Raw genomic sequence first — 27,885 nt, forward strand, 5'->3', positions numbered from 1 at the left:
ATAATCATGGCTACATAGATAGACTTTTAATTACATTTTAAATGTTTGTAACATCAACATCTAATTTAATGTCTAGCTATGAAATAGTAGAGAAATCTGCCTTTAAAGTAGATTTCAAATGACTGTCACCTAGTCACTTAGCTCTTTTTACCATAAAGATTTGCTTATTTCTAATGCATCATGATTCTTTACCCATTTTTATTTTTCTCCAACTTACAGGCTTTTTCAGAACCAGGAATTAGGTTAGAACTGGTTGTGATGTATAACAGAAAATAGAATTTTTAGGCCCTACTCTAGTAGCTGTGCAATAAATATTAGGAAGTACACTCAGTAACCTAATAGCATTCATGTCTGGTGGATCATTTTTATATTTATACAGCTGTAATAAAAAGGAATATTTTTTGCTTTGTAGCTGGAGTTAAATTATTATTAGAAGCATTATTAACCTGCCCTACATAATTATTTTGTTTATAGTGAGATGGTATAGGCTTTAGAGCCAGACCAAACTGGATTCAAATCCTGTCTAGACCTCCAATATTAGCTCAGTGTTACAAGGCTCCTTCTCTAAATCTTAATCTCTTCATCAATACAGTGGTAATAATACTACTACCAGTAAGATACTGCAGTGAATATTCTTGTATGAATGAATCTTGTTCATGTGAAGGTATTACTGTGGACAGAGAAATCTATGGGCCAAAAGGCATTTGCAGTTTAAATATTGATAATTGCTGCAAAATCACTCTAAAAAGACTCCCAATTTCAATGTAACTAACTGTATGACACTGCCTTGTACCCTCTATTGTACTGAAGTTTTTCAGTCTTCAGTTTTTGTCTTTCTTATAACCTATTTTTAAATGTTAACTCTCTTCAAGTCTCTGACTTCTGTATCAAATCTGGCGATATCTTAGACATTGGAATAATATATAGTAGCCCAGATAATCTTATTGTTTAGATTTTTCTCTTAATAGCTATTCATATTTTAATGTAGGCTCTATATTTGTTAGTTTGTGCCATTTATGAAATAGAGACTCCTTGAGTCAAGGTGCTCTCTCTCTATATACACATATATGTGTGTGTGTGTGTGTGTGTGTGTATATACATTTTTTTTAACATCCATCTAGTTTAAGCAGATTACAATTTCAGTTGATCAAAATTTCCATGGCTTCTCATTAGTTTGTGGCATGTCCTCTGGTTACTTGAATTTCCACTATCCCCAGAATACCTTTTTGTTTAAATTATATATTAATATGATTTTATTCCTTTACAAGTACAAATATACTCTAATATTTAGCGTCTTTCAAGTGCCTTGGTTTATCATTCTGAATATTCATTGTCATTATATAGACTGTAGATGTAGACAATCTATGCAGTTAGTATGGACTAAATCCATATTATGTATGGTATGGAAGAGAGAAGTTATGCTTTACCTTATTTTCTTATTATTTGACTCTTTCTCCTAAAAAGAAAATACTGGAAAATTCCATTTAAGTTTTATTCTTATTGTAATTGCATTTCTATTCAAAACTTGCTACTCATTTGTGAAGCACTGTTTTCAGTTATAGGCACCCTGAGCTTTATGAAAATAAGTTGAAGTATGTGCTAATGAAATACGAACCCTAAAATAAAGATGTTGGCATGTCTTGCTTCACAAACCAAACTTGGACTGAATTTTCTTTCTCACTCTTAACCAAGTCCACATTTAACACTTAAGACCTTTTCATGGTCAACTTTTGCTGTAGATAAATTGAACGGTTTTCTGTGACTTTAAAGAGCAGTAAGGCTTATCTGGCCATTTTGAATTACAGATGTTTAGGAAGTATTTGGTAGGCATGTTTTGATGGCATTTATCTAATAGCTTCCATATTTCTTTTAAAACTTAACATAGACTTTAATTGATATCATTTTTGACTAAGAGGTTTATTTTGGATCCATAGCTCTTGTCAATTTGTTTAAAAAATTCTTGAATATATTATTATTTTTTTTTATATAGTGTTTATTTTTACTTGTTGACAGTTTGCTTTATTTATTTATTTATTTTTGGCTGTGTTGGGTCTTCGTTTCTGTGCGAGGGCTTTCTCTAGTTGTGGCGAGCGGGGGCCATTCTTCATCGCGGTGCGCGGGCCTCTCACTATCGCGACCTCTCTCGTTGCGGAGCACAGGCTCCAGACGCGCAGGCTCAGTAATTTTGGCTCACGGGCCCAGCCGCTCCGCGGCATGTGGGATCCTCCCAGACCGGGGTACGAACCCGTGTCCCCTGCATTGGCAGGCAGATTCTCAACCACTGCACCACCAGGGAAGCCCTTGAATATATTATTTTTAAAATATGACAATTAGAGATATGTAAATCACACTCAATAGGGTCTGGCCTCTTTGGGGACTCAATAAATGGCAGGTGTTTTTTTATTATACATACTAATATTAATTTAAAGTAGCATTGTGGAATTTATAGTCAACGTAGAACCTTGTTATGTATGAATAATACTTATTGCTTCCTCAGAAGGGCTTCATATTAGGACTCTACTTGTGATCCTGACTAAGTTTTAATACATCTTTTTTATAGAATCCCAAGACAAAAGAGCAAATTGAAAATCTGTTAAGGAATGGGATGAACAAGGAGCTGCGAGATAGACTTTGTTGCCGAATGACTTTTGGAACTGCAGGACTTCGTTCTGCTATGGGGGCAGGATTTTGCTATATTAATGATCTTACAGTAATACAATCAACACAGGTAAGTATTATAAATTATAATATGTGTACATTTATCACTCCATTTTTTTGCATTATAAATTAGTTTCTTTTCTTAAAAAAAAAAAAGAACAAAAAAAGCTTTATATCCAGCAAGATACTCTCTTGTAAATAAAAAATGTAGAATAAATTCTGACGTTTGGTCTTGCACAAAACTGATCTTAGAGGTCATTTATGTATCTTTAGAGTCACAGACTGACTTGCTTATTGAGTTATTTTGGTTGCCATTGTCAACTTCGTGACAATGTTACTTTGCATTTGAAACCAGGAAATGGATATTGACATTTCCATTTAATACAAAGAAACAAATTTAGATAGAAAGAAGGTGATTGCTCATTTTGGCATACGGCCATTGATAAAGATTAACCAGAGTATTTGGAAAATTTAGTTGAAAATATTTCCTTTTAACATGGTTTTCCATATATTTTGAGAGTTAAGACAGTGTTGATATGATACAATTTGTTTTATTTCTCCCCATTTTTATGCAACTTATTCTAGAAACAGATTACTTTTCTTTCCAGTGAATCATCCTTAGTGTTTCAAGGAACTCCACTTTTGAGGCCAAGATGCATTTAGCATATACTAAAAGTAGTTCTGAACTAGAGAATTGCTCAGTAGATATAATTCTAATTGATACTACCAAACAGTAAATCATCTTTACCCTTATTCTGAGGGAATTCTCTAAATCCAGGGGCTAATGTAGGGGATCAGGAACAAAGGATGACAAGATGACTGAATAAGTAGGATACTTGCCTCCTCCTGCCCCCATTCCCTTTCTTTTCTTCATCCAGAAACGCTTCAGTTCGATCTTTTTTGTATGTTGGGTTTCCTTATAAGCTTTCATTTTAACTGAAGATTCCTTGACTTCAGAAAAAGGAGTGGAGGAGGTGTTTGAAAACCAATTTCTACAGAAGTGCAAATTTTTACAGGAGTTGAGATTCCATTATTTGAAGTGGAAAAGCCAGATGGAATCTAAGTCTTAAACCCTAGTTTTTTTCAGAACCTATGTATAGATGGATAAGAGAAGATGGATTTTTACACCAGAGAATGAGATTCTGTGAGGTTTTAGGATAGTATCATCATTAGAAATAAATAAGTTGGTGAAACTAGTCAATTTGGGCTATATTGCATGCATGCTTGGGCGCACACACACTTGTAGGGAGTAGGTTAGGAAGAATAATTATACTTGAAAGAACCATGAAAGAATGGTCCAGAAGTCACTGGGGTCTCATTTGGTGCTGCCACATAGTTACTTAGCAGTCCCTGCCATATAGTAGGTCTTCAGTAAATCAGTATAATATAGTTTTGGTTGAATGAATGGCTTTGGGTAAGTCATTAAATGGAGCTTCAATCTTATTTTGTTTCATCTTTTTTGGAAGAAATGTTGAAAGACAGAGACAAAATTAGAACTGGTATCTTCATTTCTTTCTTTTGGGGGTTGTTGTGAGGATTAAATGTGGCAACATCCGAGAAAGTAGTTTTAAAAGGACTGTAGCAATATGAAGTGTTATTTTTACAGACGGAAGTGTTTATTAGAGTTAGCAACTCATTCATAAGATAGTTAAATGGTGTTTTGGCTTATTATTGTGATATTTTCAATATTAAATACTTCATTTCATTTCTTTGTCACCCTTGACTGCAAATTTTCCTCGTTTATGAGATTTTCTTTCTGTGAGATTTTAAAACTAAAGAATGGGATCAGCCATCTTAAGAAATGTTCTAATGAAGGTTTATGTTGCTGATTTTAAATATTTGTGTCATAAATTAGATCAAATCTTCTGGTTAGCTTCAATCTTATGATTTAGCAAGGCCTAATATGGTCAAAATTTTGTTCTCTAGAGCCTTAAGGCAAGAAACAATTTCTTTTGCCTCTTCTAACCAGTTTTTTTTTTTTTTTTTTTTTTTTTTTTTTTTAGCATTCTGACTCTCAGGTCCCATCTTTTTTTCCCTAATGTTTTATGTATCGTATTGGATTTAAGTTACTTAATTGATATTTCTGTGGTATTAAATGTGTCTGAAACTCCAGGAAGTAGGTGTTTATCATCTCACGTCCGAGGACAGAACATTGTTGTTCTCACATTGGTAAATATGGGCAAAAGGAGGAAGCCATTCCCTGAGAGCCAATAAGCTGCACACCACACATAAAAAGAATAGCCCTGGGCTTCCCTGGTGGCGCAGTGGTTGAGAGTCCTCCTGCCGATGCAGGGGACACGGGTTCGTGTCCCGGTCTGGGAAGATCCCACATGCTGCGGAGCTGCTGGGCCCGTGAGCCATGGCCGCTGAGCCTGCGCGTCCGGAGCCTGTGCTCCGCAACGGGAGAGGCCACAACAGTGAGAGGCCCACGTACCGCAAAAAAAAAAAAAAAAAAAAAAAATAGCCCTTAAGTCGTAGAAAATGCAGGCATTAGTCAGGAACTAATTTTCTGTGTTTATCTGCTTCAGGGGATGTACAAATACCTTGAGAGATGTTTCTCAAACTTCAAGCAAAGAGGTTTTGTCGTGGGGTACGACACCCGGGGTCAAGTAACCAGCAGCTGCAGCAGCCAGAGGTACAGTGTTAATTGTTTCAGAGATTAAGCTGGATTGGAATAAAACCTTGAAAAAAATGTTATGCCCAGTTGTAGGATTTCTGAAATAGGAAGCTGTCCAAAAAAATGTGATCACATGCTAATGTTTATTTTAGAGCTGAAATGGAAGCATTTCAAAGATAACCTTTGGTTTTTACAGAAAGGATTAAATTTCTAAATGTTTAGAGTTAGTGTTTAGAATGACATAGACTGTGTGATGATTTTGGCAGAGGCACTGGGTAGGAAGATTATGTAACTTGCATTCTCTCATTATAGTGCTATTTGATTAGTTTTAGGGTATTTTCACACATAGATAATCATGATGTAGTGATACTTTTTCTTCACGGGGTAAATAGGCATATTGTGTTTATCAAAGTCTCTGGTTTCACTTTCTTCCATGTTTTTTGCCTTTTGCATGTTTTATTTCTTATTAAAAGAACCATCAGAAGATGAATGAGAAAAAAGGAAGAAATTTAAATGTCAATTCTGTTCCTTGTTACTCCTTTTCAAAAAAAATCTTATTTAACATTTTAAAGTTGGAGCATGAATCTTAAATAACTAGTGATTATAAGAATTGGTTGTATTTGCTACTGTATATTCAGAATAATTGTAATGCATTTATTTTATGGGAGGTTGGTTTTCAAAAAGTATGTAAAGCTAAGGACCAAGTGAAATCTCTTTTTTTTAGGCTTGCTAAACTCACTGCTGCAGTCTTACTGGCCAAAGATGTTCCTGTGTACCTTTTTTCAAGATATGTTCCTACGCCTTTTGTAGTAAGTGCGTTGTATCACTGATTGTACAGAAAAGATTGAAAAGATTGCTCTTGCAAAGATTTCTTAAATCAAGCAGGATTTAAATCTTTGTCATGCATATAGTTCTGTATTAAGTGATATGAGGGACCTAAAGAAAACCAGTTTTGCTCTGAATTTATTTTCATTCAACAAGCATGTGTCGAACCACCTAAGAATTTGATCTATAACAAGTTGACAAATCCACAGTCATGGTGGGATATTTTAATACTCTTCTTTCAGAAACTGATTTATCAGGCAGGCAAAAATTATTACAGATAGATTTAAACACACAATTAGCGTGCTTAATCGTGTGTGTGTGTTTCTGTGTGTAAACCCTGTATTCAGTGATGGTAGGATACTCATTCTTACCAAATAGGATCACAAAGGAAATCTCACAAATACAAGATAATTGCTTATTAAGCCATAGCCCTGGACCCCAATGCAGTAAGATTTAAAATAAAGAAGCCGGGCTTCCCTGGTGGTGCAGTGGTTGAGAGTCCGCCTGCCGATGCAGGGGACATGGGTTCGTGCCCCGGTCCAGGAAGATCCCACATGCCGCGGAGCGGCTGGGCCCGTGAGCCATGGCCGCTGGGCCTGCGCGTCTGGAGCCTGTGCTCCACAACGGGAGAGGCCACAACACTGGGAGGCCCGTGTACCACAAAAAAATAAATAAATAAATAAATAAATAAAATAAAATAAAGAAGCCCACAAATCCCCATATGTTTGGAATTTTAAAAACATTCGTAAGTAATTTATGGATTAAGGAAGATATAATGAAGATTAGAAACTATAGCCATCCTTGCTTTGCATGGTAGTGCAGGACTGAAAAGATAACTGTGTAAGCTAAAACCATGCAAAGCAATGTTAGTTATCAATGGGGGAAATTTCGATTGTTCTGTGACCTTTAAAATTTTTTTGTCAAAACCTTAAATATACCTTTTCTCTTGATTAAAAATGTACAGAGAAAAGAAAAAAGTAATAAACTAATATTTATTTGCTACTCTGTAATTTAAAACATTAGAAGTGGTAAAACACTTTAGTGTTTTATTTCTTTGTAATACAATGTATCAAGACTGTGACCAGTGCTTGCTTCTTGTCATATAACTTAACAATATGAGTAAGCATCTTCTCTATGCCTTGCTGAATTATCACACTTCTTTCTAAGTCTGGATCAGCTTCCCACATTTTATCTTTTGTACCTTCTTTCTTTCTTTTTTTGGTTGTGCTGTGCAGCTTGTGGGATCTTAGCTCCCCAACCAGGGATTGAACCCAGGCCCTCGGTAGTGAAAGCGTGGAGTCCTAACCACTGGACCATCAGGGAATTCCCTATCGCTTGTACTTTCAGTATCATAAAATGTCTCTGAGAATTCCTTTTTTTACCAGTATCACTCCCTCTGGGACAGCTTCATCCCTTTCATCACAACCACATCCTTCATTTATATCCATACATTCGCCTTCACTAAGCTCATCTGCTTGCACATTTAGAGTCTCTTGAATGACAGCAGTGTCAACGTTCCCGGTTATTTCTTCTATAACTCCATTTATGGTCGATTCAAATGTCACTTCCACTGTTATCACTTTTGTTTCTTTGCTGCACTTTCATCTTTTTTGGCCAGTTCCTTCTTTCAGTTATCCATTGTCCAATGGGTATATCACTGGGAGATGAGGCAACACAACTACATGCTTTGCTGTCTGTGAGAAAGCTGACTAACAGATGCACAGTGACCAATCACTGACAGACTTGATGACATGATTGGTTACTAATCATGATGGATCTCTTATATACATAATTATTTCAGACGGAAGAGCTAGCAGCCAGGTTTATACTTGATGCAGTTACTCACAGTATAGCATGGCAACTAAAATTTGAGCATGTTGTTGGGAGACTGGTATTATTTAACTAAAATATGGTATCAGAAATTCATGTATACTGGAACTTTGCAAAGCAAGGACTGTCTGTATTTAAAACTGAGCAACAATGAAAACAATAAATAGCAAAAACTATGGGATATAGCTAAAGCCCTACTTAAAGGGAAATTTATAGTCTTAATGAATATATTAGGAAAAAAATTTTTAGAATAACGAGCTAAGACTTTAACTTTGTATGTTAGAACCAAAACAGAATAAATCCAAATAAAATAAAAGAAATAATAAAGATATGAGGAAAAATCAATTAAATAGAAAATAAAGAAAAGAGTGTATCAACAAAAGTGAGAGTTGGCTCTCTGAAGAGACAATTAATAAAATAGACAAAGCCTTTTGGCAAGGATGCTGAAGAAAAAAAAGACAAAGAAAGTAAAAAAGTGAATAATAAATACATAGCTATTAGGAAAATCCAATATTCTGAATAACATAGTGCAAATAAATGTGAAACTTAGGAGAATTGGCCAATTTTCTAGAATAATTAATACATCAAAACTGATAAGAAATAGAAAACCTGAATAGACCTATAACCACTAAAGAAATTGGACTGGTTTTTATTTATCTTCTCAAAATACAAATGCCAGGTTCACATGACTTTGTGGACAAGTTTTACCAAATGTTTGACCATTAGGTAATGTTACTAGTGATTTATTGGAAATATATGGAGTGGCTCAAAGAATTGAAGGAATTTCTAAACAATTAGCTCTAACGAATGACAGAAACCAGGGAGGGCCCAGAAATGTAGAACATTTATGTAGGAGTCTGCCACTGGGTTACCATTTCCAGCTGTAACTATGTGTTGGCCTTCCTCTCTTATTGCAGGTAGATTTGCTCTAGCTGCTAGGGAAGTTATCTTTAGCACCCTTTATCACCATGTCTTTGAGTCAAAAGGCAATCTTCCTTGACTACCTATAGCAGAGACATCTTAGAGAAAGACTCTGACCAGGCTTGGATTGTGAGCCAGTCTCTGAGTTAAATCATTAAGGGAATAGGTTACTTTAGTCAGATCAGGGTCACGTGTCCACCCGCCCATGGCCAGGAGGAGAGAAGTTGGATGTGATGGAAGAAGGAATATGGGGAACATCTTAGGCAAATAAATAATAACTGCAAAGAAAAAGGGAAATTCAACCTGGGAATTAACTTTGGGGGAGATGATAAATTGACCTTTATATGCTATAGAGGCCACAGAGTATATGTAAAGATCTTCAAATTGGAAGGCAAGAGACCTAAGTTCTTCTCTTATATATTCTCCCTTATGATTATATAATGTTGGATAAACAGTATACAGTGTTTAAAATATGTAAAATATGATACATTAGATGATTTCTTAAATTTACTTCCAGGTCTAATATTTTATGATTATATTCCCCTCTCATATCTCCAGAGTCTTGTGGAGTATCTGGCATATATTAGGTGTTTGTTAAATATTTGTTAAATGAACAAAATAATTATAGGACTAAGTTAAATGAGACTAGAGGAGGAAAAAAACCATTCAGTCTAACAGTTAGGTCGTTACTGATGACCTAATATTTAGGTGGCTTTAGTTATATCCCACCCAAGGAACCTGGAGTTGATTATTGAGGTTTTAGGCTATTTATATCTTAATGTCTTTTCCAGTTATTTAATCAAAGTTATTCTTATGTCAAATGTATGAGTAGCTAAGAAACAAATATTTATTGTTATTGTTTTTTTAGCCATATGCAGTCCAGGAGCTCAAAGCAGTTGCAGGTGTGATGATTACTGCATCTCACAACCGCAAAGAAGACAATGGATACAAGGTAAACCTTGGACTCCTCATCTTTGGTCATTTCATAGTTCTTATTTTATTTAAATAATATGTGCTGAGTATATTTTCTACAGTGGAGAGCAGGGTTAGACATTGGGAACAGAAAGATAAAAACATTGAGGCTACCCCTCAAAGAATGTGTATCCCTAATGGCCCTTATTACGTTTCAATATGTACTATTACAATAGTCTCTTCAATGGTCTTTTTACTTCTGATATCTTACTGCCTTTGATTTCCCCAACCCATCCCAAATCCACCCTCTCTACCATTTCAGAAATAAAGTCATTTTGTACCAAGAACTTAAAGAATAAATGGGAGTTTGATGGAAGAGAGCCAGAGGAATAGTATCTTGACCTCATTCTCCTCTCCCTCCAACCTTCTGCTGGGACTCCCTATTGGCCACAGGATCTATTTGATGTGTCAGGCTTCATGGCAGAAAGCAGGGTGGGGAAGGGTGAAGAGTGGCTCTGGAGGGGCAAACAGAAGATATGGCACAGTACTGAACCAGTGTTTGGGGCTCCTAGCTGACGAGTCCATGATCTTATATTCTTTTTTCATCTTGTGTAGGGAGACTCCAGGCACACTAAGCTCTGTTTTACTGGGGAAAAGAATATTTAATCCTAATCTAAGATTTTGGCCTTGGCCAGCTAAATGGATAGTGTTACCATTTATAGAGGCAGGGAAAAATCATAATTAATTAGTTTTGGACATAATTAAGTCTGAGGGATTTGTGGGTCAAACAGGCAGCAATGACTTGTAGGCAGTTGAATATGTAGATGTGTTGCTCAGGGGAGAAATCTGCGCTGAAGTTAGATTTTGGGATCATCATACATATTGTATTAGAGCATATAAGAATATTTGGAAATTCTTTATTTGGATGAGCAGCCCAGAGACAGTGTAGGTTAGAAAAAGAGGTCAAGAATGGAACCCTAGGGAATATCTACTTCAAGTGAAGGGAGAAAGAAGAGGAGCTGGAGATAGGACAAAGACCGGAAGAGGCTGGTATGATAAAAACGAAAGAGGTGGGCTTCCCTGGTGGCGCAGTGGTTGAGGGTCCGCCTGCCAATGCAGGGGACGCGGGTTCGTGCCCCGGTCCGGGAGGATCCCACATGCACGGAGTGGCTGGGCCCGTGGGCCGTGGCCGCTGAGCCTGCGCATCCGGAGCCTGTGCTCAGCGGCGGGAGGGGCCACAACAGTGAGAGGCCCGCGTACTGCGGGTTTGAAACCTATCTCTGCCACTCAGAAACTTTGTAACCTAAGGCAAGTTACTTAATTTCTCTGTGCTTTAGTTTCTCCATCTACAAACTGAGAATAATAATAGAACCAGCATCATAGGGTGAGAGTAAGGATTAAGGGAGATAGTGCATGAAAAATGCTTAGTATAGTGTCTGGCTCTAGTAAATAATAAATGTTACCTATTGTTTTTATTCTTATCTATAGCTGCACTGTCCAAGCTGATAGCCACCAGCTACCTATGGCTATCGAACACTTAAAATATGACTAGTCTGAACTGAGATGTGCTGTAAGTGTAAAATACACACCAGATTTCGGACAGTTAATACAATAAAAGAATGTAATGTAAATATGACTTGCATTGTGGCTCACATTATATATCTGTGGCCCTCCTGAGCTATAAAATAAATTTCTAGATGTGAAACTTCTGAGTCAAAGGGACTATGCAATAAAATTTGTCATTCTCTATTCAAGATGGTGGTTCTAATTGATACTCTCACCACCAATATTAAGGTCTTTATCCCACACGGTCCATTATTGTATTATCAAACTTTTTCATCTTTGCCAATCAGATATGTGGAAATGTTATGTTTAATCTGTACCTGTCTTATGAGTAAGGTTGAGCTTCTTTTCATGCATTTATATGATATTTGTGTTCTCTTTCCTGAAAAGTCTGTTTAAGGTTTTGCCCATTTTTTTCTTGGGTAGTTGCTCTTTTCCTTGTTGATTTGTAGGAACTCCAAAGTAGCTCTTGGTCATTTGTTTTTCAGATATTTTCCCCCCATATTGTCATTTGCCTTTTGACTTTATTTATGATATTTTTCCATGCATGGTATTATGGTATTTTTTTTCCATCTGGAAAAATTATTTTGGCATTTTTATTGGTATCATATTTCACTTGTACATTAATTTAGGAAGCTTCAATATTTTTGTCATATGATTGAGTCTCTTTATTCAAGAACAGAATGTATCTTTCTATTCTTCCAAGACTTCTTTTAGACCCTTCAGTAACATTTTATTTTATTTTTCTTTTAATTAATTAATTAATTTATTTATTTTTGGCTGTGTTGGGTCTTCGTTTCTGTGCGAGGGCTTCCTCTAGTTGTGGCAAGCGGGGGCCACTCTTCATCGCATTGCGCGGGCCTCTCACTATTGTGGCCTCTCTTGTTGCGGAGCACAGGCTCCAGACGCGCAGGCTCAGTAGTTGTGGCTCACGGGCCTAGTTGCCCTGCGGCATGTGGGATCTTCCCAGACCAGGGCTCGAACCCGTGTCCCCTGCATTAGCAGGCAGATTCTCAACCACTGTGCCACCAGGGAAGCCCCTTCAGTAACATTTTAAAGATTTTTTATCTTTTACATTTCTTTTTAAGTTTATTTCTGGGTATATTTTGTAGCATGGATTTTTCTGTTACTAAATCAGGTAGGGCTACTTTCTGCTGCAGGTTCAGAAAACCCACAAAAGTGGCTTAAGCTGATAGGAATTTATTTTTCTCACATAACAAAAATTCCAGAAGTATGTGGCTGCTGGCATGGTTCTGTAGCTCAGCGTTGTCGGGTCTGGCACCTCTGCAGTTTTTTTGGCCTTTTCTTCAAGCATGGCCATTATATGTGTTGCTGTTCCTCTAGGCATCACATTCACTTACAAGGCAGGGAGGAAAGGCCAAGATGTTTTTTTCTCATGTTATATAAATTTTCATAAAGAGCTTTCAGGGCCTATTGACAGAGTGTTGTTGGTTGCTTGGAATGTGGGAGCATCCTTTAAGAGCAATTTTTGGTTTTGTTTTTTAAATTTCTGCAGGAAACGCAGGCGTTTCACTGACTGGGAGCAATTTCTGTGTCAATTTAGATCTCAGATTTGAAATTTTTTAATCACCCAGAATTTAGGAAGAAACAGACATGCTTCCTCATCATCTTTCAATAATAGTGGGCAGAACTTTTTCTATTCTACGTTTCCACTAAGAGTGGCATCTCAGTTCCAATTCCCTACCTTCCACATGGGCATTAAAACTCAGGAGCCGATATAAAAAAAAAACAACCAAACAAAAAAGAAACCCCAAAACTCAGGAGTCAGATAAACGAACAGTTCCCAAACCCCAGGTGGCCACAGCATCAACCCACAGCTTTATCACTCTGGTTTTTTTTTTTTTTTTTTTTTTGCGGTATGCGGGCCTCTCACTGTTGTGGCCTCTCCCGTTGCGGAGCACAGGCTCCGGACGCGCAGGCTCGGCGGCCATGGCTCACGGGCCCAGCCGCTCCGCGGCATGTGGGATCTTCCCGGACCGGGGCACGAACCCATGTCCCCTGCATCGGCAGGCGGACTCTCAACCACTGCGCCACCAGGGAAGCCCTATCACTCTGGTTTTCTATTCTTTCCTTTTTTCCCACTGCCTGGAGTTTTCCCTTTCCTTCTTGTGAACCAAACTTCATTTTAGATAATACTTTTTCTACTTTATCTAGCATTTTGAGGTGTTTACAGAGTGAGAATTTTTAGGTCATGTAGTCTACCATATTGCTTGATACAGAGTTTTGTACATAGTATATATTCAAAAGTATTCTTCTTTCCTTCATTCAGGACACAGTAGAAGGGATTCATGTCAAATACATGGGAGAAGTTGGTATAGATATTCTCTAAGCAGAGTCCCTTATAACCTTGAGATCCTGTGAATTATAGAAATACATTTTCTTGCTTTTTTGTTAACTGTTCCTACTGTCTTGTTGATCAGGCTACTTGACAAACTGACAACTTAATGAAATGTATTTTCATTAAATACTGAAAATACATATACTGAAATGTGTATGGAATAATTAGCATGTTAACTATCTTTCCTGGAATAGACTTTATTGAGTGTGACATAAATTCTACTTTAATTTATAGCTGAAAAATAATTTCTTCTTTATCATATAACAGAACCATTTTATAATGCTAAAATTTCATAGTATCAAGTTTCATGGATACTCCATGGTTTCTTAGATCTTCTTTAGTATATATTTAGCTATAGATCTAAGATTATGATTGTACATTATGGTATATGCATATTTTAACATTGTCGTAATGATGCCCCGATTATATTTTACTTGTATTGTTATTAAAGTATACTTCTAAATGAGAAAATAATACTGGATCATTTTATTGAAAAGTCCCTGTGGAATCATTACTATCAATATCCTTAGGTATTTATTAAGTTAGTCCAGTGTTGACATTTTCTACTTGATTAATTTGGTATGCTTCTTTTTATTTATTTATTTATTTATTTATTTTTGGCTGTGTTGGGTCTTTGTTGCTGTGCACGGGCTTCTCATTGCGGTGGCCTCACCTGTTGCGGAGCATGGGCTCTAGGTGCACAGGCTTCAGTGGTTGTGGCATGTGGGCTCAGTAGTTGTGGCTCGCGGGCTCTAGAGCACAGGCTCAGTAGTTGTGCACGGGCTTAGTTGCTCCGCGGCATGTGGGATCTTCCCGGACCAGGGCTTAAACCCGTGTCCCCTGCATTGGCAGGCGGATTCCTAACCACTGCACCACCAGGGAAGTCCAGGTATGCTTCTTTTTAAAGTCAAATATCTCTACTGTAGCTAAGAAAACATATGGCCAACATTTCAAGTAATTATAGCTGTGTTTACCTATCATCTAGGTTTATTGGGAAAACGGTGCTCAGATCACATCTCCTCATGACAAAGAAATTCTGAAATGTATAGAAGAATGTGTGGAACCCTGGAATGGTTCCTGGAATGATAATTTAGTGGATACCAGCCCACTGAAGAGAGATCCTCTGCAGGACATTTGTAGGAGATACATGGAAGATCTGAAAAAGATCTGTTTTTACAGGTATCCAAGTGGGAATATAGGATAATATTACCTTAGCATAAGATTAACAAATAAGAGAAAGCAATAGGGATAAAAATGTGTTGACTATTCATTATATTAAAATTATCGTTAAATACTACTATTCGTAATAGTTAAAAAGTAGAAATAACACAAACATTCAAATACTCATTAACTGATGAATGGATAAATAGAATGTAGTGTATCCATACAATGAAATATTATTCAGCAGTGAAAAGAAATGAAGTACTGTTGCATACTACAACATGGATAAACTTTAAAAATAGGCTAAGTGAAGGAAGCCAGTCACAAAGGACCACATGTTGTATGGTTACATTGATATGAAATGTCCAGTGTAGGCAAATCTATAGAGATAGAAACAGAAAGTGTATTTAGTGCTACCTATGGCTGGGAAAAATGGGAGGATTAGGGTGTGGTGGCTATGGGGTATGGAGTTTTTTGGTGGGTAATGAGAATGTTTTAAAATTGATTATGGTAATGGTTGAACAACTCTGTGAATATAGTGAAAGCCATTCAATTGTATACTATCGATGGATGAATTTATAGTATATTGATTAACTCTCAATAAAGCTGTTAAAAATTATAGCTGAATATATGTATTCACTCTATATAAGGTAAGGAAATTTCCTCTAAAATTTGATTTTTCCTTACCTATTTCCATATTTCTGTAACTATTCCATAAATAGCTAACACTATTTTTAGAAAATATCATGGCTTGTTGAATATATTTTCCTTATTCTAGCAAAATAAATTTTAGCTTTTTCTCTAGATTATTTTAATTATACCACAAGTAGTGAGTTTTATGATATTGACTGAATGATATTTTCCTTTACAGGGAATTAAACTCAAAGACCACCTTGAAATTTGTACATACATCTTTTCATGGAGTCGGACATGACTATGTGCAGTTGGCTTTTCAAGTATTTGGTTTTAAGCCTCCAATTCCAGTACCGGAACAAAAAGATCCTGATCCAGACTTTTCTACTGTTAAATGCCCAAATCCTGAAGAAGGGGAATCTGTGCTGGTATATTTTTTCTATATTTAAATTATTATTAGTGTATTAAACTTTATCATATAGCGAGAACTCTTAGACAGTTCAAAGATTACTTACAAAAGCAAAAAACACTTTAGTTTACATCTTTTAAATTATATTAGAGCCATATATTCTGTTTTGTTTGAAATCTCTATGGTGGATATCCCTACTTCTAGGCTTATTTTAAATTTAGCCAAACCAGATTAGCAGATGCAGACTATTATATATAGAATGGATAAACAACAAGGTCCTACTTGTATAGCACTTGTATAGCACAGGGGACTATATTCAATATCCTGTGATAAACCATAATGGAAAAGAATATGAAAAAGAATGTATATATATGTATAACTGAATCACTTTGCTGTACAGCAGAAATCAATGCAACATTGTAAATCAACTATACTTCAGTAAAATAAAGTAAAAAAAAAAATTTAGCCAAACTAAGTTCCTTCTAGAATTCGTATCACTAACATAGTGCCTACATTTAGGAATATTACATTGAATTTAACATCTTCAATGCAATCCAGCTTTTTGGGTCACCATTTCAGGAACTTTCTTTGAGACTGGCAGAGAAAGAAAATGCCCGGATAGTGCTAGCCACAGATCCTGATGCAGACCGACTGGCAGTGGCAGAACTTCAGGAGAAGTAAGTAAAACCTCTTATTTGATGAAAAGCTTAAACTTTGACAAATAGTTTTTGATTTTAAGTCTTATAGGCTCATTGGAAATAATAAAAAAAAATAAGAAAATAAATCTCCCATAAGCCTACTATCCAGAGATAACCACCTAGATTGATATTTTGACATTTCCTTCCTATGTTATCTCTATTCAAATATTTAAGATATATTTGTTTTTTATAAAATTGTAATCATACTATATATAGTTTTGTATCTTGGTTATTTCCAGTTAATATTGTACTGTGAGCATTTTTCTCTGTCCTTAAATATTGTTTAAAATATTCATTTTTAAACTGGCATAGTATCGCAACAGATTGCTTTATCAGTGTAATCATTTCCTAATCATGGTCCTTTTGGTTGCTGTGTATTTTTGCCATTATAATGTGGTGACAAATGTCTTTACATAAAGAGGACATCATATTATAACATATTTCTCATTAAGTAAGAAAATAAAAGTAACAGCATAATAATTTTTCAAAGTACTTTGCTGCCATTCCTACCCTAAGCTCTCCCTGGTCAGTTAGAGAAGTAGTAGTAAATGTTTTCTCAAAAATCCCATACAGTAGTTTTGTGTGAATGATGGTAATTTGTAGGTCCTGGGGTCAAGGAGTTTTAATGAGAAGTTATAAAGGTCTTGACTTGAATTTTCATTCTCTCTACAGTGGTGATTGGAAAGTTTTCACAGGGAATGAGTTGGCAGCTTTGTTTGGGTGGTGGATGTTTGATTGCTGGAAGAAAAATAAATCAAGAAATGCTGATGTGAAGAACATTTATATGTTAGCCACCACAGTCTCTTCCAAAATTTTGAAGGCAATTGCACTAAAAGAAGGATTTCACTTTGAAGTAAGAATAGATAATATCTCTGTGCTCCTTTTCTAAACCTATTTCTATAAATTAAAGCCATCTTCCCACCAAAACTGACTTTTATTGATTTCATTTCTAATTCCCTCTTTTTTTCTAATTCTGTTAACACTTTAATCTTTTTGATTGTTTAGTAACGTTGAGCCAAATTCATCCTGTATGTGAGTTTCTGAAACTAAGATAGGACGTTCTTTAAAAATTGCCTTAATGCTTACTATTCCATACAACAGTATCTGGCTTCCATACTGAGAAAATCTGGCTCCGAGTGACCTCATCAATCGCATAAACTCCACTCCAAAAAATTGTAGGTGTCATTGACTGCATGTTTAGGCTCTTCAAGTTCAGTCTTAAGAAACTTTAAGTAGTCCCCTAGATTGCAAATTAAGACCCAGTGATTCTACATCCAAAAAACAAATAATGACTCTCTCTCAGCACAGATCATTAACCTTTGTGAGCCTCGGGCAGTTAAACTGACCACTTTTATAGCTACTGGGACTGACACCAATTACGTTACTTTTCCTCTGCCAACTTTGCCAAACATCAGTGAAAAAGTCACCTCTGGGCATTTTTCTTGAGCCACAATCAAGCTACAGGTCTTAACACTAATTGGCTAACTAAAAGAAAATTGAACCTTCCTTAATGAAATAGAACGTCCAGTCTCTGGCTTTCTAAAGTACAAATAGCAAAATAGAAGAAATTGAAAATTTATTCAAACCTAAAATTCTGAATTACTCTAATGTTAACCTTTTCCTTGTAGAAAGAAAAATGTATAATGAGCACAAAAGAGAAAAAAGAACATGATTCTAAAGACCTATTTATAAATGTGCCTCCTTGTTTTTGTTGGGGATGGGGTGCTGCAGATATTTTTGGCTTTTTTTTTTTTCCAGTGAGGAGGTAGAGAGGTGAATGAGAAATCTTAAATTAGTAATGGAGAGCTCCAGAGTCACTGTGTATTACATGCTCTTTCTATTGACTCTAAAAGAGTTCATGTCTTTAAAATGAACAGTAGTTCATCAGATGAAAATTCCTCAAATCTAATTTCCAAAGAAGGACTTAGTCACTTTTTGATGGTTTTATTTGGGCCATGCTGTTATGGTAAAAGTACACTTGGTTCAAGTATATGTTGTGATAATGTTAAAAACGTATCATTAAAAAGCTTTGGGCTTCCCTGGTGGCGCAGTGGTTGAGAGTCCGCCTGCCGATGCAGGGGACACGGGTTCGTGCCCCGGTCCGGGAAGATCCCACATGCCGCGGAGCGGCTAAGCCCGTGAGCCATGGCTGCTGAGCCTGCGCGTCCAGAGCCTGTGCTCCGCAACGGGAGAGGTCACAACAGTGAGAGGCACGGGTACCGCAAAAAAAAAACTTTAACGCCTTTGATTGCCCAGATGGACTAAATTACAACCTTCATAGGCACTTTTATATTAGTGCTTATAATACAGCTTAAAGGACAATTTCTAAGAAGGAGTGTAATTGAATCCTGGCTTCATATCTTATATGCAGTGTAATCTTGGGCAAATTTATTGAACCTCTGAGCCTCTGTTTCAGCAACAGAGTTTTTGTGAGCATTAAAAGCAGCTGTTACAGTGCTTGATAAATAGCAGATGGTCATAATATATGTGTGTATTTATGTTACTTTGTGACTTTATGCATCACCACTTATTGGATTATATTTCGTGGATTACATCACCTATTTCTGTGCTCGATAAACTGGTAGGTCATCAGTCACGACAGTGTGTGTATCTGTGCCCTTTATGACTATATGTTTACCACTATATAAATCTTTGTGGTGAAGACCATAACAGAAGATGACTATGGAAGTGTTATGTGCATTTAGTGACAGACTTTTCTCTAATATGTATTTTTATGAGAAAGTCACTTAACTAGAATGGCCTCCTCTGCATTTCAGGAAACGTTACCAGGTTTTAAATGGATTGGAAGTAGGATAAAAGACCTTCTGGAAAATGGGAAAGAAGTCCTTTTTGCATTTGAAGAGTCTATTGGTATGTAGTAAATATTAAAATATTTGAAATTTGAATGAGAGCATTTTTTAAAATTAATTCTGTACAGAGGAGTTTTTGTCATCTGGTTTTGCATTTTGAGTTTAAAAAAAAAACCACCGCAAACTCCAAAATGTGTAGATACATTTCTCATCAGGAAAAAAAAAAAAAAAAAAGACCTTAAAGGTCCCCTAAATACCTTCAGTATCGGTGGGTTTCATTTATTACTAGGCTTTTAAATTCATTGGTCCTTCTGAAGAAATGTAAAACTATTGAAATTATATATAGGCTTGTGTTTTCCTTCTTTTTAAAGATGTTTTTAATTCTTAGGTTTTCTGTGTGGAACTTCAGTTTTGGATAAGGATGGGGTGAGTGCAGCCGTTGTTGTTGCTGAGATGGCATCTTACCTGGAAACCATGAATATAACATTGAAACAACAACTGATTAAGGTTTATGAAAAGTAAGTTCTACTATTAGGAATTTCGCATTCTAATTTTTTTATTGTTTTGGTGCTACTTTTAACCTTCTAAACTTACTTCTGAGGAATAGTCATTCCTTTTTAAAAAGTACTAAAATTGTCTGCATTAAGGACTGCCACTTTCTACATAACACTGTAATAGGTTTGTCTTTAATACATACTTTCCTAAAGAGTGAGTTGAAATCTGATTTTAACACTTTAAATCTCTGTGCAGATATGGTTATCATATTTCAAAAACTTCGTATTTCTTGTGTTATGATCCAACTACCATCAAAAGTATATTTGAAAGGCTTCGCAATTTTGATTCTCCAAAAGAATACCCAAAGTTTTGTGGGACATTTGCTATATTGCATATACGAGATGTTACCACTGGATATGATAGCAGCCAGCCTAATAAGAAATCAGTAAGTACCTATTTTTTTTAAATTTTCAACAATTTGTGATAACTCATACTACAGTAAAACAGTTGAAGGTCAAGCCTGTGAGTTTCTTGAAACTAGGGTCCATTGTTTTTCTCCAGAGTAGTTGTAAGTTCACCAACTGGCTCTGACTCCCATACTGTCCTCATCACTCCCCCAAGTGTATGCTACCCTTGTGGGTGGGGAGCGGGAAGGAGAATGAGAGAGACAGAAAGAGAAAGGGAGGGAGGGGAAAGGTGTGATGATGCTAAATAATGTTGAAAATAAAGTCTAAAAGCCCATAATTTTATCATATGATATCACTTATATGTGGAATCTAAAAAATTATGCAAATGAGCATATTACAAAACAGAAACAGACTCACAGACATAGAAAACAAACTTTTGGTTATGAAAGGGGAAGTGGGGGAGGGATTAATTAGGAGTTTGGAATTAAAATATATACACTACTATATATAAAATAGATAACCAAAAAGGACCTACTGTATAGCACAGGGAACTATACTCAATGTCTTGTAATAACCTATAATGGAAAAGAATCTAAAAAAGAACATATATATATATATATATATATATATATATATATAGCTGTACACCTGGAACTAACACACATTGTAAATCAGCTATATTTCAATAAAAAATATTTAAATAAAATTAAAATTTTTTTAAATTTTAATATTTTACCTAATCATCTTAGCACCTAAAAATAAATAAATAAATAAATGCTTATAATTTCAAAGCTATTCATCTTTCTAGTTTTAACTTCCCTTTTCAACTTTATTCCCTATACCTCCAGCCAAATGGAATAACTTATAGTTTCTTACATATATACATTAAAAAATTTTTTCTATTTTTGCTCAGGCTTTTTCCTCAGTCTACCTTTTCTTCCTACTGCTGCAGATCCACACTTTAGCCATTTTAAGACTTCATGCAAATGTCACCTCCTCCACTTACCCTCCAGGTCCCATAATCCGATATCATCCTCCTGAGGTTTCATTATATATTGTGCCTTCCTCTTGTCATTTATCACTTTCCATCTTATGTTATCATTGTCTTGTTCATGGCAGATCCATTTCTAATATAGCTTTATGCCTGTCAAAGCTCCTGCCTACATAGTGGGTGCTCAACTAATATTTAAAAGCCCTATAGATTGCTGATTATATTTATTTTGTTATTGTTATGATGACAATTATTAGCCTAAATTTCTATTTATAATTTCTGATGTTGTCTCAAGCTTCTAGGCACATAATATATTTTGGGAAATCTGTAAGCCTTTTATGTAGAATACTACCCATACTCCCTTTGTGTATTTTCATCCAGTCAACAAAAATTAGTTCTCAGTTGTTATTCGGTGTGCACATATGTGTGTTTCTATTTTTCTGTCTTCGTAAACTAATTGAAAAGAACCAAATTTTTTGCTTCTTTTTATTTCTCTAATGTTGCTGTGGTTAGAATAGTCCTTGGTGTGATGCTTTTTTCCTCTTGAATCCCTTTAAAGTTTATGATATTTGTTATTCAAAGTGCTTTCCTATCTATTCTCCACTGATGCTTAAAACAGTTTTGTAAGACTCATAGTGTAGATATTTGTTAATCCCCTAAGGTCACACACAGTGACTGTCAAAGACTTCCTGAGTTCTTTCTTCTCCAACTTCAGATTGACGTTAACTGTGTGTTCAACAGGCATTTATTAAAACCCTTCTGTGCTACCGGCACAGGCACACTGGCAATACAGTAATGACAAAGGCACTGTTTCTACACTCAGGAGTCTAGTGGGGAAATGGTCAAGTAAACAGTGGTTACTTTACAAAATGATAAGGGCTACTGGGGGTACATAAGGGTGCCATGGAAGAGCATAGGAAAGACCCTTACTCAGATTTGAGGGGCTTATAGAGGGCTTTGCAGAGGACTTCTGTGAGCTGAGTCCTAGAGTCTGGGTAGGAGTTATCCAGATGTGGGAGGAACAGAGGATGTTTCAGGCAAAGGGAGCAGCAAGTGCTATGTCTGGAGGTGAGAAGGCATGTTTTCTTTCAAAGAACCACAAGGAGTTCTCTACAGCTGTAGTGTGGAGTGCAAAGAAGAATGGCCTGTGCAGTGAGTGGGTTAGAGAGGGGCAGACTTCCAGGGAGGGAGATCAGTTAGTACGCTGTTTCAGTAATCCAGATGAGAGATGATGGGAGCCTGAATGTAGTATGATAGCAGTAGTGATGGAGAGAGCCAGACAAAATTGAGTTAAATAAAGGATAAAATCGACAGGACTTGCTAGTTGATGGCCTGTGAGTGGAAAAGAGGGAAGGAAGGTCTCTGTCTTAAGCAACTAGTAGTACCACTGACTGAGAGAGGGATCTCACGGAGAGGACCAGGCTCGCTACACCTGAGGGAAGGCACCTCTGTCAACACTTCTGCCCTAGTACAACTGCCATGGGTCCCTCGAGATACCTTCACAGACTGATTTGTGATCCAGGAGGAGTACCAGTGTTAATCCATATATTTAATGTCAGTAAAGCTTCATTTCTTTTTTTTTTTTTTTTTTTTTTTTGCGGTACGCGGGCCTCTCACTGTTGTGACCTCTCCCGTTACAGAGCACAGGCTCCGAACACGCAGGCTCAGCGGCATTGGCTCACGGGCCCAGCCGCTCCGCGGCATGTGGGATCTTCCCAGACCGGGGCACGAACCTGTGTCCCCTGCATCAGCAGGTGGACTCTCAATCACTGCACCACCAGGGAAGCCCCAATAAAGCTTCATTTCATGTTTTAACTTTTAGGTTAAAAAAAATACATATATATTTTGCACCCCTGTGGGTTATTTTGCCTGTCCTCTAGGATATGTGCACTCTGCTTTGGAGACTACTGATAAACTATCTGTGAAAGTGCTTTGAAATTCTAAAGCACTTTGCAAACGTAGAGGCAGTTTGGACTTCGGTACAAATAGACCTGGCTTCAACTTCTTGCTCTGCCACTTAGCTGATTACCTTGAACAGGTCGTTTATTCTCTTTGAGCCTTGTCTGTAAATTGGCAGTAATATCTACTTTGCAGGATTATTGTTGAGGCCTGGAGATCATGTGTGTAAGGTATATAATCCAGTGCCTGTACAATTATAAATGTTTAGTAAATGGTACAGCTGTGAATTATTATGCATGTAATCTTTTGTATTTTACAATTCTTTTAAATATTTTTAAATTTTTTTTTTTTTTTTTTTTTTTTTTGCGGTATATGGGCCTCTCACTGTTGTGGCCTCTCCCGTTGCGGAGCACAGGCTCCGGACGCACAGGCCCAACGGCCATGGCTCACGGGCCCAGCCGCTCCGCGGCATGTGGGATTTTCCCAGACCGGGGCACAAACCCGTGTCCCCTGCATCGGCAGGCGGACTCTCAACCACTGCGCCACCAGGGAAGCCCTAAATATTTTTAAATTTTTAATTGCAGTTAAAAAAACATAAAATTTACCATCTTAACCTTTTTTTTTAATTTTTATTTATTTATTTATTTATTTTTGGCTGTGTTGGGTCTTCATTTCTGTGCGTGGGCTTTCTCTAGTTGCGGCGAGCGGGGGCCACTCTTCATCACGGTGTGTGGGCCTCTCACTGTCACGGCCTCTCTTGTCACGGAGCACAGGCTCCAGACGCGCAGGCTCAGTAGTTGTGGCTCACGGGCCCAGCTGCTCCGCGGCATGTGGGATCTTCCCAGACCAGGGCTTGAACCCGTGTCCCCTGCATTGGCAGGCAGATTCTCAACCACTGCACCACCAGGGAAGCCCCATCTTAACCATTTTTAAGAGTACAGTTCAGTAGTGTTAACCATATTCACATTGTTGTGCAACAGATCTCCAGAACTTTTTCATCTTGCTAAACTGAAACTCTGTACCCATTGAACAAGTCTCCATTTCCCCCTCCTGCTAGCCCTTGGCAACCACCCTCCTACTTTCTCTTTCTATGAATTTTGCTACTTTACACACCTCATATAAGTGGAATGTATTTTACAACTCTTAAAAACAAGAAAGGTACCAAGTGTAATTGAGCTGTTGTTGCATTTGTGCATAGGTGCTGCCTGTGAGTAAAAACAGCCAAATGATTACATTTACTTTTCAAAATGGCTGTGTTGCTACTCTTCGGACAAGTGGGACAGAACCAAAGATAAAGTATTATGCAGAGATGTGTGCGTCACCTGACCAGAGGTGAGAATTGACTTTTTAAATATTATTTATATATATATATATATATATATATATATATATATATATATATATATATATAAGCTTTATTGAGGTGTAATTTACATTCAGCCATTTAAAGTATACAACAATGTTTCTTAATATATTCAGAGTTGTGGAAACATCACTATAATCAAGTTTAGAACATTTTCATCACCTCAGAAAGAAGCCCCATACCCATTCGCAGTCACTCTCCACTCCCCTCCTTCCCAGCCCTAGGCAACCACCGATCTACTATTTGTCATTATAGATTTGCTTCTTCTGGACATTTCATATAAATGGAATCATACAATATGTGGTCCTTAGTGACTGGCATCTTTACTTAGCATAATGTTTTCAAGGTTCATCCATGTTAGCATGAATCAGTACTTTATTCCTTTTTTAAAAAATTTGTTATCATGGCTCAATGATATTCCACTGTATGGATATACCATATTTTTTTATCCGTTTATCAGAGGATGGACATTTGGGTTATTTCCACATTTTGGCTATTATGCATAATGGTGCTCTAAATGTTTGTGTTCAAGTTTTTGTGTGGACGTATATTTTCATTTCACTTAGATATATATCATATATATATAAGGAGTAGAATTGCTGGGTCATATGGTAGTTCTATGTTTAGCTTTTTGAGGAACTGCCAGACTGTTTTCCAAAGAGGCTGCATTATTTGGGAACTGAATTTTAATTTTTTAGTGAATTTATATTCTTGGGAAGGCTCTCTGAGCTTTAACTCTTTTTTTTTTTTTTTTTTTTTTTGCGGTACGTGGGCCTCTCACTGTTGTGGCCTCTCCCGTTGTGGAGCACAGGCTCCGGACGCGCAGGCTCAGCGGCCATGGCTCACGGGCCCATCCACTCTGCAGCATGTGGGATCTTCCCGGACCAGGGCATGAACCTGTGTCCCCTGCATCGGCAGGCAGACTCTCAACCACTGCACCACCAGGGAAGCCCTGAGCTTTAACTCTTGATGAACATAAAGAATTGATCAACAAGTAGTTTGTTTATTGCCAAATTCTCATTTTCTACATATAGCATGATTTGACTTAATCTGGCCAATTAATATCCTTTTAGGAGTATGAATTGTGACTAAATTAACTTGACTTTAATAATATATTCAGAGGGTATTTAAACTTTTTAAACTTTCATAAGTAGTATCTCCTATAAGGTTGTCATTGATCAATATATATTTGGGAAGGAGATTTTTTTTGGAATTGCCTTCAGAGCCCAAGTTACATTATTTACTGTTTCCCTAATTTTTGTGTTTAGGAGCAGATTTTATTTCCTTTGGGGGAAAAAAATGACCTCCTGGAGTCATTCAGAGCAGAGTGTGAAGTAAAACATATTGAATAATGCTATCTTTGGTTAAGAATGAAGGTTGATTATTAAAGTAATAAAAATTGATTTGTTGTGTAGCTTGTAAAATGACTGTGAAGGCAGTTTTAAAGAGGCATTCCTAGAAATGTTTTGGGCAGTGGCACCTCTTCAGGTGAGAACTTTGAAGGGAATACTTGCTATTTTTTAAACATCTCATTTTTTTAGTCACATCTCAGGAAGCCATTTTATCTTAATACCTGATAATGGTGTTCTAAGCCATTAAATTATCTGATTCAGGAGAGGTCTTTAGATATACTATAACTCATCCATGTTTCATGTACCAAGGAACTCCTTTTAATGCAGTTCAATTTCAGTTTGTGATAATGGTGTTTTCTGTGTGTGTGATTCCCCTCTTCCCACCTTTGGTCTCGTTTTGTTTTGTTTTGTTTTAACTGAGGGAATTTCTCTTTTGTTTACCAGTTGTTTAATCATCCCATCAGGTATATGCCCTCTTAAAAAGTTATAACAACTTGAACAAATTTTAAGGCTATGAAAATAAAGAACTTCAAAATTCTTAACCTTTTTCCTCAGTGACACTGCCTTACTAGAAGAGGAATTGAAGAAACTCATTGAAGCTTTGATTGAGAATTTTCTTGAGCCCAGGAAAAATGGACTGACCTGGCGTTCTGTGTAGTGTTCACCAGTACAGCATTGCTTTGCACTGGCCCATGGAACAGAACAACCAAGAACTTCATGCATTGAACTTGAGTTAGCATTCTCTCTCTGTCTCATCTGGCTGAGTTATCTTTTTCCTTTTCCTTTCTTTCTTTTTGGTTGGCTGACTAAACAAACTGTATACATTTGAAATGAAAAGGTCTGGAGAGAAGTGATTCAAATTTTTTCATAATCTTGAACAAAAGTCATTACATTAAAAGTATTATGGTAACACGTCATTCTTCCTTCAACAGAAACAATACAAATGAGTTTTCTTATTAAAGTGTGATTAAGCTTAGTTCCATATTCTTGTAATTGTGTATAGCACTTTTTTTTAGGCAGATAAATGCTATATAACTGTAGAATTAGTTAAGGAAATTAATCCATAGAATTGGCAAGAAAATGGCATTGTTCCCAGTATACTATGGAAAAGTGTCATTGTTACATCACAGGTATTAACTTATAAATTAGAGTATTTGAAATGAGGTATTTAGCATTTCTAGCTTAGAACAGATGTTACAATATGTGGTTTCAGCACCTTTGTTTCAGGTGCTCTTGGTGCAGTGTAAATTTATTGTATTTATTTAAAATTCTGACATTTACCGAACATAAAACAGTAGTGGCAACGTTCCTAGTGGCTTGGTTCTTGTTAAATTTCTCAGTGCCTTCTCAGGGCACGGTTTGAATTGAAATAGTGTTCTTGCATTGAATATAATTTAATCAGTTAACTTGCAGACAGTTAAAGAAAATCTTCCAAACTATATAGGTGCTTCCCCTCTATATCAAATAGGTTTGTTGATTTAAAAGTGTTATGGGGCTTCCCTGGTGGTGCAGTGGTTGAGAGTCCGCCTGCCGATGCAGGGGACACAGGTTTGTGCCCCGGTCCGGGAGGATCCCACATGCCGCAGAGCGGCTGGGCCCGTGAGCCATGGCCGCTGAGCCTCCGCGTCCGGAGCCTGTGCTCCACAACGGGAGAGGCCACAACGGTGAGAGGCCCGCGTATCGCAAAATAAATAAATAAATAAAATAAAAGTGTTATGAATGTAGGTAAAAATCTCAATAAAAGCAGGCTCAGTGTAACTGTAGTTAAGGATCTTCATGTTAGAATTGTGTCAGTTATCACAACCTCTAAGTAAAGAAAAATATCCAAACTAAGAAAGGAGCTGTGAATTTATTTAAAAGCCTAACCTTTAAATTACATTTTTACAAGTATATTTATTTCTTTATCACATGAAGTAATGCTCATTTTACTAAGAAATAAAACATCCAGATTTTAGATCTTATGAAACACTAAAACTACATGT

At 36.7% G+C, this 27,885-nt stretch overlaps 1 protein-coding gene across 1 annotated transcript in view; it reads left to right on the forward strand.

Annotated features, from left to right (window-relative positions):
• Nucleotides 1–27,609, forward strand: part of PGM2L1 (phosphoglucomutase 2 like 1) — a 62,776-nt gene extending 35,167 nt beyond the window's left edge. The window contains exons 2-14 of the mRNA XM_060103644.1: nucleotides 2,561–2,728; nucleotides 5,187–5,293; nucleotides 6,000–6,084; nucleotides 9,720–9,803; nucleotides 14,671–14,864; nucleotides 15,718–15,907; nucleotides 16,468–16,565; nucleotides 17,259–17,439; nucleotides 19,364–19,457; nucleotides 19,785–19,914; nucleotides 20,147–20,336; nucleotides 24,387–24,520; nucleotides 26,459–27,609. Of these exons, the coding sequence (XP_059959627.1) occupies nucleotides 2,561–2,728; nucleotides 5,187–5,293; nucleotides 6,000–6,084; nucleotides 9,720–9,803; nucleotides 14,671–14,864; nucleotides 15,718–15,907; nucleotides 16,468–16,565; nucleotides 17,259–17,439; nucleotides 19,364–19,457; nucleotides 19,785–19,914; nucleotides 20,147–20,336; nucleotides 24,387–24,520; nucleotides 26,459–26,561 (1,758 nt within the window). The 3' untranslated portion in view covers nucleotides 26,562–27,609. The remainder of the gene's footprint in view (nucleotides 1–2,560; nucleotides 2,729–5,186; nucleotides 5,294–5,999; nucleotides 6,085–9,719; nucleotides 9,804–14,670; nucleotides 14,865–15,717; nucleotides 15,908–16,467; nucleotides 16,566–17,258; nucleotides 17,440–19,363; nucleotides 19,458–19,784; nucleotides 19,915–20,146; nucleotides 20,337–24,386; nucleotides 24,521–26,458) is intronic.
• Nucleotides 27,610–27,885: the final 276 nt, after the last annotated feature.

This window comes from Mesoplodon densirostris, chromosome 7 (genome assembly GCF_025265405.1).
Source record: "Mesoplodon densirostris isolate mMesDen1 chromosome 7, mMesDen1 primary haplotype, whole genome shotgun sequence".
Classification (NCBI taxonomy): Eukaryota; Metazoa; Chordata; class Mammalia; order Artiodactyla; family Ziphiidae; genus Mesoplodon; species Mesoplodon densirostris.